Source organism: Panicum hallii, chromosome 5 (assembly GCF_002211085.1).
Source record: "Panicum hallii strain FIL2 chromosome 5, PHallii_v3.1, whole genome shotgun sequence".
NCBI lineage: Eukaryota > Viridiplantae > Streptophyta > Magnoliopsida > Poales > Poaceae > Panicum > Panicum hallii.
In genome coordinates this window covers 46,208,080-46,219,834 of record NC_038046.1, presented here as the reverse complement: position 1 = coordinate 46,219,834, position 11,755 = coordinate 46,208,080, and the positions used below count along the sequence as shown (strand labels likewise).

At 48.7% G+C, this 11,755-nt stretch overlaps 1 protein-coding gene across 1 annotated transcript; it reads left to right on the top strand.

The window, feature by feature from the left end:
* Positions 1–7,540: 7,540 nt before the first annotated feature.
* On the top strand, positions 7,541–10,658 carry LOC112895464 (receptor protein kinase-like protein ZAR1). The gene is made up of 2 exons (XM_025963417.1): positions 7,541–9,129; positions 9,660–10,658. The coding sequence occupies exons 1-2, from the start codon at positions 7,647–7,649 to the stop codon at positions 10,307–10,309; spliced, it is 2,133 nt and encodes a 710-aa protein (XP_025819202.1). The 5' UTR covers positions 7,541–7,646; the 3' UTR covers positions 10,310–10,658.
* Positions 10,659–11,755: the final 1,097 nt, after the last annotated feature.

The following is an 11,755-nucleotide window of genomic DNA, read 5'->3' as shown; positions in this document are numbered from 1 at the left end:
CTGATTCGGCCAAAACAGTGATGAAAAAGGCAGCGTACGTGACCAAACATGATAAGAACTCGAAACTCTAAACGACTACAACTAACACCAGCAACTCGACACAACCGTGCAACCGAAAACTCAACAACCCCTAACTAAGCAGTACTAGTAAAGGCTCAAAAGGGTCTATAGGATTGCGGTGAGGGGTGGGGAAAATTCAACTATTTTTGGCTTTTTATGGACTGTAGGAAAATAAAAATAGCAAAGAATTGAAAGTCTCTCACCGAACAACCTTACTCTGATTACCAACTAATGTGTACCTGTTAGGGTTTGTTCCTGATCTTTCGATGAGAGGCGTGGAATAACTTGATTGATGGAGGAGACGACGTTCACAGCCTGACTACAGCCTTCCAAGGATGCTGCGCCTTAGCAACCGATACACCACCTCCTTTGGTTGCCGCGATCTCGTGGAGCGCGACACCCGGCCACTAGGGCACTCGTCCTGCAAGCAATCGAAGAACCATCAAGAACAAGTAGAACAAGTACTGAAATTACGAGATGTAATTGAAGGTCTCAAACGGAATCTCAATTATGGTGGGGTTCCGAAAACAAGTGGACGGGCGGCTGGATCAGCACGCGCGCCTACAAGGAAGTAGCTGAAAGGATCGATGGACCAAGAGGGGGGGTGAATTGGGCCTTTTTCAATTTCTAAAACAAGGTAAAGCAACCTTAACCCATGCAAAGCTAGAAAGGCACCAATTCACCAACCGGGTAACTAAACAACCTACGCAAGTTAGGAAAGATAAAAAGAGGTAAAGCCTAGCAAGGTAGAGCAAGTAATGATCCTAAATCAAGCACATGAAAATATTCGCAAGAAAGATAATGCTTGAATAAGTAAAATGGACAAGGGACAACCGGATTTTTTCCCGTGGTATCGATGTGTTGGCACACACCCCTAATCCACGTTGTGACACTCACAAAGAGTATTGTCACCTCCCAAGTCACCAAGATGAGGGCGCTCACTAAGAGTCTCCGTTCACCATCCCGGTGTGGTGGAGATCAAGCCACGTACAATCTTCTTCTCCGGGCTTCCACAATCCTTGGCAAGCTCCGCGAGAATCACCCCGATCACCAAGATCGCCTAGGTGATGCCAATCACCAAGAGTAACAAGCTAAGGCCTTCACTTGAGCAAGAACCGATCACCAAGAACGGATGCACACAAGCTTCTCTCTACTCAAGTCCTTAATCTTGTTTCTTGAATGGTTGAATGAACAAGTATGTGAAATGATGAAGCTCAAGGTGGCTCTTGACTATAGTATGAGTGTTTGGATGTTGCCTGGTGTCAAGAGTAGTAGAATGACCCATTGGAGGGGTATATATAGACAGCTCACACGAATAGAGCCGTTGGAGAAAAAGCTGCCAGAAAACTGCGTAGCGCCGGTTAATCCGACGTCCCTCCAATAGTCATCGTCGGTTTAACCGGTGAATGTAACCTACCCCTTCTGAAAACTAGCCGTTACAGCTTGGGCAGATTGACCGTCGTATCATCGGTTTAACCGGTGTGTGTAGTTATCCATCGATCAACTGAAAAACCAAGTCTCTGGACAACTGCACCGACGTCCAATTTCAAATATCGTCCGTTTAACCGGTGAGTGTAGTTGTCCACTGATCAAGTGAAAAACCAAGTCTCTGGACAACTGCACCGACGTCCTATTTCAAATATCGTCGGTTTAACCGGTGTATGGCCTTGTCCAGACTCTGCTGACTTTATTTAACTGACGTATAGAAAAGTTTAAGCGTCGGTTAAACCGGTGTTAAGGATTTTTCCTGATTTCCCTTTTCTGATTTGAGTCTTGAATGAAATCCAAATATTCTTTGAGATATAAGTTGAGAACCACTTATTTGAGCTTCTAGAAACCTGAGTGACCATTGTGTGCATCCATTTTCAAATGACCATGTCCATGCTCAAGTTACTAAGCCTAAACCCCTCTTAATAGTGCGATCATTACAAAACTATAAAACCTATACTAACCTAAGTGTCCTTCTCAACCTTATGACACTTAGGACTAGAAAGATCCTTAGTCTTGACATATTATTGAGTTGAATACCGAGATCGCCTTTTTGAATAAAGTGAATTAGGGGCCTCTTTTGACATATAACCAAATGAGCGATAATGATCTATAAAGCTGCACAAACTCATTAGTCACAATAATGGTTGTCATTAATCACCAAAACATACTTTGAGGGCCTAGATGCTTACAGTAGCAAAAGCTAAACTTGCATCTAACAAAAATCCGAGTGTTCTTGACGGCGGCTAAAGGTTATAAAGAAGTGGGAGAATGACCACAAGGATGCTGGGGTCGTGTTCCAACCCTAGGACGCATCCGACTTGCACTCAACTTGATACACGGCCCGTTGGGCCAAATTAGGGTGACGCAGCACCGTGGCTGAAAAGGACTCTGTAATAAATCTAGGATTGCGGTTGACTCCGAAAATATATGGAGGTAATTCCGTATCCGTTGGAAAGTAGATTTGATAAGCTTTTCAGGAAGTACTTGACCGAGCAAAACGGAGTCTTGATGAAGTCGTGGCGGCCGTCACAAGTCGTGTCTATCCTGCAGTCCGAATCCAGCCTGTGCGATGCCTCTTCCCTTTTGATCCAATCCATTGTTTCTGAGTAAAATAAGAGTGCACGTGTCTCCATTCTCTAAATATGATGAACCTGAGCTTAAGAGTAAACTTACTTGATGGGTAAGCCGACGAGCACGAGCGCAAGTAATAGGACCAAGAGGTGTTGTCGAAGTAGATACTGGTGTAGGTGTGGATGTATCGTTAGTGGCGATGTCCTCATCACCTCCCAACGAGCGGTGGCTCCTTCGTCCTCGAGTCCTCCTCGTCTCCAACTTATAGTTAACGGGTACTCTTCGTTTGAGTCTGAGTAGTTGTCGAAAATGGGACCCCCCGACAAGCTGTGGCTCTCTCGTCTCAAATTTTAAGAAGACGATCCAAGTTCTCCTCCAAGTCGGAGAGGGACTTGGATTGCGTAGCCTCTTCAGATTGATTTAAATCCGATCCGAGTAGTACTGGTGCAGCACGAGTTGAAGTCGCGTTAAAAACGGACGTCGTTTCGATCTGCCTTGCTAGATCGGGTAGGAGCAACTCCTCGAGATTGTCGATGAAGTCGTCGAGGTCGCTACTTCGAGTTGGTGTAGAGACCTCCGGTTTCCTGGAGTCGACTAGGCAGCTGTTGAAGCCGCTCAAGCCGTTGGTGATGTAGATTCAGGAGCCAAAGATGAAAGTTGTGCCCTCGTCGAGCACCATGCTGGTGAAGCTAAGAGATGCCATCGAGTTCTCCGGTGGATGCTCGATGAACACCCCTACCTAGCACGTCAGTTATCGGTGTTTTACCGCCACGCCCATCGAGAGTACCCCTAAGGTGGTGAGTTCGTAGGTAGGGTGAGTTATCGGTGCAAGGAACACAAAATTTAGATAAGTTCGAACCGCCGATAGCGTAATACCCTACGTCCTGTGTGGTTTATATTGCCTTAAACGGTGATAGGGTAATCTTCTGCTTGGAGGGGATCCCCATCCGTCCTTATATAATCTGAGGGGACATGTTATATGGAAGTCCTAATCGGATATGAGCCATAGAGTTCTACCAGATTACTTTTCGGATAGATTTTTACTATCTCCGACTAGTTTTACTGTAATTCTGCGCTATGCTATGAGTAATTATAACTGGTGTAGGACGTGAATCTTATCCCCCTCCTTATCACGTAACCTCTTATCATGTAAGATTTGATCCCACTGCTTATTCTGTAACCTCTTATCCTTTAAGATTTGATATAGACCATAGAGCATGCACGCAGTCTCGTAAACTCGGATCTCGGATCTGACACATGCTGCTCTACAGCTGCCTTGAACTCCCAAGATCTGCGGTGCAGGACGGAGTGCGCGGCAATTGCGCGGTGCGAGGCGACTGGGGAGAAGAGCTGCCGGAGGGGAGCCCGGCGCCCAGCGGTGGATGTGCTCCCGAAGCGCTGGCCGCCGGAGGGTTCGCTGCTGCAGCGCTGTCGGCTCTTGGCCAGCAACAGAGTTGGCGGCAACTGTACGAGAGAACGGTGGAGCGGCGTGCGGCGACCGGGCGCAACGCGGAAGAGGCTAGGAGCGTGGCCACCTGCCGCTGCGCCTCTGCTTGCTGCTATGGCCGCCGGCAGCTCTGCTCGCGAGCCGCCGCAGCCGCCGTCTGGCCGCACGGTCCGCCCGGGACGCTGCGTCTGGATGCGAAAAGTTTTGGGGGCGGAGTGGATGGGTAGCGCCTGGGCAATGGGAGGATGTGCAAGTGCAGGAGGGCGGCGGATGGGAGCACTCTGCTCACGCGATGGGAGATGAAGCGATGTTTCTAGATGTAGATATTTATTACCGGGGAATCACGCATAGACACCTGGACTACGTTTACTGGAAAGGGTGAAAAGGCCCTGTGCAAGCGCGCCGTGAACAATGATGAGGGCTGTAGATTTTTAATCTAACGAGCAGTAAAATTTTTGCTAACGTGGATAGCGCGATTAATCTGGAAGGGCGCCGCGATTCGTAGGGTCCATGAGAAGACGCGCGCCCCCAACTCGGCAGCTGCCCACGCCCTTCGCAGAGCCTTTTTTTTTTCTTGATTGGCCGGTAATAGTCCATGTTTCAGTCCCTACTTCCTGAGTATAACTCTTTCTAATTTTTCTAATTTATAGGACTCTATTTTTTTACTGAACTCCAACAAGAACCTTAATTCTCAGCCCCTACTTATTTTTCTCTTCTATTTTGACATATCCTTTAGTATACTGTTTGTTTCATACAATATCAATTCAAACTAAATAATTCGTATTGCATATAGATTAACCGAATTTATAACTTATGATTTCAAACACAGCAATTCAAATTCAAACTTTCTATTGTTTTTCTGAACTTAAATGCAAATGCATACCCATACCCTGCATGTCTTTTTATCTATATATAAAATTTCTATGCAGCCTTCCTATTAATTATCTGAATGTATGCCGAATATACCACTACTCTTACATTTTTATCATTTGTACAATATATGTATACATGAGAATTTAGGAGCCGACACTAGCAGTATCTTCAGGTGTGAACACCAACGCTAGCACCTAGCAGAAACTCTAGCACAAGTCCACCCACAACTACTAGCTCTGGCAATTGAGAAAACGAAAAAAAAAGTCATCATTTTGGATCACACGAAGAGGGCCATGCTGGTGACGAACCGCAGCTCATGCTCATCGGGGTACGGGTATGCACGGAGAGGGCTCGAGCAGCTCCGCGCGGCAACGAAGGATGGCCATGTGCTGCTCAATCTGCGATGGATCTGTGGTGCGGGCAGTTGAGGTGGTGTAGGGATACATCGAGCGGCTCGAGCTCGCGTAGGAAAGGACGCCGGCGAGGTGGCAGCTTGCGGCCGCGGCGGCGGCTTTTGGCTTCGCTTTTGGCGACCAGGAGCTTGGACAGCTGCGGACTGGAGGACGGTTGTCGGCTTGTGTTGGTGCTCGCCGGGACGGTCGATGGAGCGGTGGCGCTCGCGGGGAGGAAGCTGAACGGGCGGACGCGAAGAGAAAAGGACCGAGTAGGGGTCTCCTACGGACCCGTGGGAGAGGGGTCAATGGAAGAAAGTAGAGACCTCCCTACAGTAGAGATCTGGTAGGAACCATGCTGAAGTGGATTCTTTACAGGGTTTCTACTCCTTGGTGACTGAGGGCCTACTTGGATCCACCTCAAATGGCAAAAAGGTAAATGGTAAAATTTTTGCTCGTGTCACATCAGATGTTTGGATGCTAATTAGAAGTATTAAATATAGTTTAATTAAAAAACTAATTACATATATGAGGACTAAATGACGAGACGAATCTATTAAGACTAATTAATCCATAATTAGCAAAATTACAGTAGCATTTGTCCTTTTGCACTTTGGGGTGTTTGGATCCAAAAGTGCAAAAAAAATGCAAAAGAGTGAAAGTTTTGCACTTTCTCTTTCTCTTTCCGTTGGATCAAACGCAGGCCCTGACTACTTCTTGGTCCCTACTTAAGTACGGGGCGGCTCTCCCAGAGTTCACGCTTGGTTGCTCAGCGACCACGGACGCAGTACGCGTAACGGGATGTATCATGTACCAGCAGGACTCGCCTTTACTACCTTAACCGCTGTGGCTGTACAACAACCGTTGTTGGGAACCCACTCACCAATTAACTACGCCCTGGCCGTACGGCGGGCGACACGGGCGATCAAAGATTACTAACAGACTCATTTCTAACGTGCCAAACTCAACTCAATTGTGCAAAGGACCTGTAACTAACAATAGACTAGTTCCGTGCCGTGGACAGTGGTGTACTATGGCTGAATGTACGGCGGGACTGGGCTGCTGGCTTTGACAATCGCCACGCGCAACGGGCAAACGGGCAGCGTGAGATGAGATCCACAGTTCCCCTTCCTCATCAAACCAACAATTTATGTTTTCAGTTCACAAAAATAATTCTGCGGATATGCATACGAAGCAAGTAGCAATAATTATGCACGACACTACGCCTTAAACGAACTGACATATTTGAAAAATAATTTTGGTGAAAATATTGGAAAAGAAAATATTCGGAATAATGTTTTAAAATAAAATTTTGGAAAAAATTAGAAAATATAAAAGTTGAGCAGAAAATTTGAAAAATAAAATTTGAACCCACATGTAAGCTCCACGTAAATTGAACATCTCCATTTTATAATTTAAAAGTATTTATTTGGATTCACATGATCCAATTAGTAATTTTGAGAGTATAAATGTGCATTTAAATTGAACATCTCCATTTTATAATTTAAAAGTATTTATTTGGATTCACATGATCCAATTAGTAATTTTGAGAGTATAAATGTGCATTTTGAAAGTTTGGAGATTAGAATGACACTCTGAAGCAATAATATCCTTTACTTTTAAAAAAAGTAATAGATCCAAACCTGATCCTAAAAATAATTTTGTATGATCCGACATCGTCACAGCACATCTGAAACGGGCTCCTCCAAAAACCTACCCGTTTGTTCCCATTCCCATCTCCATCTCCCTCGCAACTCCGACTGCCGACAGGAAACTGCGGCTGCAACGCCGCACGGCCCTCGAGGCCAGGTCCCCGCCGGACCAGACCCTGTTTCCACCTCGTAAATGAAAAAAAATATAAATGCAAAATTTTTAAAAAAATCTTACTAATTTGAGGTACTAAATGAAGTCTATTTATAAATTTTTTTGCATAGATGGGCTGTAAATCGCGAGACGAATCTAATAACCCTACCTAATCCACGATTTGCAACAGTGATACTACAGTAATCATCCGCTAATTATTACTTAATTATGGATTAATTAGCATCAATAGATTCGTCTCGCGATTTACAATCTATCCATGCAAAAAGTTTTATAAATAGACTTTATTTAGTATTGAAATTTTTTTTTTGCCGCTGCCGAACTAAACACAGCCAGCAATAGAATAGCCACACGTCACGACCGCACCAGCAGCGCAGTCATCAATGAAGCCTCCCCTACCAGCTGCACCCCCGTCCTTTGCTCCGCACACTCCTCCCAGAGGAGGCCCAGTCCCCCACCCGCCCGCCACCCAACGCGGCGGGCGCGTCGCCATGGCGCTCCGTCTCCTGCTCCCCCTGCTCCTCCTCGCCGCCGCCGACGCGCTCACGCCGGACGGGCAGGCGCTGCTGGCGTTCAAATCGGCCGTCGTCCAGGACCCCACGGGCGCGCTCGCCAACTGGGACGCCACCGCCGCGGACCCCTGCGCCTGGAACGGCGTCGCCTGCTCCTCCTCCCCCACCGACGCCACCCAGCCCCGCCGCGTCGTCGCGCTCTCGCTCCCCAAGAAGCGCCTCGTCGCGGCGCTCCCGACGGCGCCGCTCCCGTCCTCGCTGCGCCACCTCAACCTCCGCAGCAACCGCCTCTTCGGCCCCGTCCCGCCCGAGCTCGTCTCCGGCGCGCCCGCGCTCCAGAGCCTCGTCCTCTACGGGAACGCGCTCGACGGCCCGCTCCCCGACGAGCTCGGGGACCTGCCCTTCCTCCAGATCCTCGACCTCTCCTCCAACGCCCTCAACGGCTCCCTACCGCCCTCGATCCTCAAATGCCGCCGCCTCCGCGCGCTCGCGCTCGCGCGGAACAACCTCACGGGCCCGCTCCCCGCCGGCTTCGGCGCACAGCTCTCCGCGCTGGAGCGGCTCGACCTCTCCTTCAACGGCTTCTCCGGCGCCATCCCGGAGGACATCGGGAACCTCTCCAGGCTCCAGGGGACGGTCGACCTCTCGCACAACCACTTCTCCGGCCTAATCCCGCCGAGCCTCGGGAGGCTTCCCGAGAAGGTTTACATCGATCTCACCTACAACAACCTCTCCGGCCCGATCCCGCAGAACGGGGCGCTCGAGAACCGGGGGCCCACGGCGTTCGTCGGCAACCCGGGCCTCTGCGGACCGCCGCTCAAGAACCCCTGCTCGCCCGACGCCATGCCGTCGTCCAACCCGTCCCTGCCCAACGACGGGGAGTCGTCCGCGCCCGACGCGGCCGGTGGCGGCAAGGGGAAGGGCAAGGGGCTGGGGAAGATTGCCATTGTGGCCATCGTGCTGAGCGATGTGGTGGGGATTTTGATCATTGCGCTCGTCTTCTTCTACTGCTACTGGAGGGCAGTTTCATCCAAGGACAGAAAGGGACACAATGCGGCTGCTGGTTCTAAGGGGTCGAGGTGCGGAAAGGATTGTGGATGTTTCAGTAGGGATGAGTCCGGGACTCCATCCGAGCACGCCGAGCAGTACGATCTCGTGGCCTTGGACCAGCAAGTGAGGTTTGATCTGGATGAGCTGCTCAAGGCTTCCGCGTTTGTGCTGGGGAAGAGTGGGATTGGGATCGTGTATAAGGTGGTTCTTGAGGACGGGCTCACCATGGCGGTCAGGCGGCTTGGGGAGGGGGGATTGCAGAGGTTTAAGGAATTTCAGACCGAGGTTGAGGCAATCGGCAAGGTCCGGCATCCCAACATTGTTACCTTGAGAGCCTACTACTGGTCTTTTGATGAGAAGCTGCTGATATATGATTACCTTCCTAATGGCAGCCTCTCTGCAGCACTTCATGGTATGTATTCTGTTTGGCAACTCACACTGAGATTTAACAATGACTTTGCTATGTCCTCTTCCATTGATTCTGCTGTTTCAGGAACAAGTAATTATAAATTTTCTTGTCATAGTTGTGTTTGTCAGGATCCTAGTACTAATTTAGTGCAATAGTTGCAGTAGGATATAAATTTGGTACGCGCTTGGTCTTTTGGTGCCTAAGTTTTCAATTGTTTTGTTTTTTGTGACGGTTAGTATGTCAAGATTCAGGAATTCAGTTCGTACCAACTCCTTTGTTTCTCTAGGCTTCGGACAGCTATTGTTTTTTATATTAAGTTTGGTACAGTTTGGAATCTGGTACCTGTCTATGGTTGACTTTCTGATATAACCTGTATAGCTGTTTTCTTTACTCAGAAATTGGAGCTCGTGTGTTACTAATTGGAATAAAGATTGCTGGATTATGTTCTGAACTTGTAGTAGGACATGTGTGGCTGTCTGAGCTAGTGTCATGTTTGCTGAGTGCCTGCTCTGGCAAATTGCTATGGCTTTCAGGTAAACCTGGGACGATGACATTCACGCCATTGCCATGGGAATCCCGATTGAACATCATGAAAGGAGTTGCCAAGGGGATGTCTTTCTTGCATGAGTTCAGCCCCAAAAAGTATGTCCATGGGGACTTGAGGCCAAATAACGTCCTCCTTGGAACACACATGGAGCCATACATCTCAGACTTCGGCCTCGGGCGGCTTGCAAACATTGCTGGAACATCACCTTTCATGCAATCAGATCGAGTCGGTCTAGAAAAGGCCCAGAGCCAACAGTCAAATGCCTCAGTGAGCCCTCTCATGAGCAAAGGGTCATGCTACCAAGCGCCCGAAGCGCTGAAGACGCTGAAACCATCACAGAAATGGGACGTCTACTCCTACGGTGTGGTCTTGCTTGAAATGATCACTGGCAGATCGCCTGCGGTTCTCTTGGAGACCATGCAGATGGATCTCGTCCAGTGGGTCCAGTTCTGCATCGAGGACAAGAAACCGTCTGCCGACGTGCTCGATCCTTTCCTCGCCCGGGACTCGGAACGGGAGGATGAGATGATCGCAGTGCTGAAAGTCGCCCTTGCTTGTGTTCAAGCCAACCCTGAGAGGAGGCCATCGATGAGGCATGTAGCAGATACCTTGGAGCGCCTCAATGGGTCGAGCTAGAAATTGTTATACCAACCACTGGTGGTGGTTTTGGATGGGATACGACCCTTGTACAGCTCAACTGTGGGACAAAGCTTAGGGAGGAGGGCATGAAGCTGCATAGTGTACTCCGGTATGTAAGATTATCATTTCCGTAGTGCCACAGATTGTACTGGCTGCTAACATGTTAGGTAGTAGCTAGCTCAGGTAACTAGTTTGCTGTATTTGAGATGGGACTTGTGCTTGCTCAGTAGTCACATTGTGGGGGTGAGTTAGTTTTAACTCTTTGTATCTTTGCTCTCTGTTATGAGTGAACAACAGCTTGTAGTAGCATATGAATCTTGCTTGAGCGTTTGGACCATGCTTGTTATGTGTTGAATCTTGCTCAGTAGTCAGGGGGAAATATTATGGAAAGAGCTAAAGTGATGGCGGATAAACCTGGTATTCCACAGGTGATATGCTTCCTTTTGATCCCCAAAAGGTTTTGCATGAGCCTTTTCCCATGGAAAGCGATGTGGCACCGGCTTGCATTTCTAGCATGAAAGGAAGCTGTGCGATCTGGCCGTGCTCTGCTCACTCTTTGGTTGGTACTACTACTGATCTTCGGTGTCCCTTTCCTACTGATGAAGACATGTGGCCTTGTGCGTTCGCATGGCAGTTACAGTTTCTGTGACCAGTGATTCTATTATACGTCCAGCATCACCACCAGTAACTCGCTCAGTGAGCAGTGACCACGCGGAGGATAACCATAATCTAATGGTGCTGATGCAGCGTGGAATGGTGGTGGCTGCGGCCGCCGTCGGCCAGAGTTAGTTGTGGACGTGGGCCTCGGAACGTGCCATACTGACTGCCACGCATCATGAATGGAAGGCACTGCAGCCTGGTCCTGCTTGTACTTGTACCACACCACCGTGTGGTTGCATTGCATTGCATTCATTGATTCCCACCAAAGAATGGGTTGGGTGTTGCACAGCTGAGCCCAGCCATTGATGCTACCATGCGGATTACGGAGTATGTTGACCTTCATCATGTATCAAAAGATTTAGCGCCAAGCTTAACCTGACTATAGTTTTTCTTTTTTTGAACCAAAAATCAAAAGATTGACCTAGCCATGTCCGTAGTACATCTTTTTTGTAGTAAATGAGAAGGATAATAATGACACGTAACATAAGTACAGGAGTGCACCGTGGACACATCGTGCATGGTGTACGACAACAGATGAAGAGCTTTCGTAGGACAAATGATGAGAGTCGCCGGCCGTAGCTTCCCAACCTTTTTTTAAGGCCTTGTCAGGCCTCCAACTTTTGCTTGCCTGGACCTATTGCTTGAGCACTGTTTCGACACATGGAGGCATGATTGTAATGGCCACACACATTCATGTTTGGCCGCTCGGAAGTTGGAACCCAGGCCAAGTGTCGGTGGAGTCCTCGGGCCCCTCGTGTCTGTGGCTTGATCAAGACCCCGTCA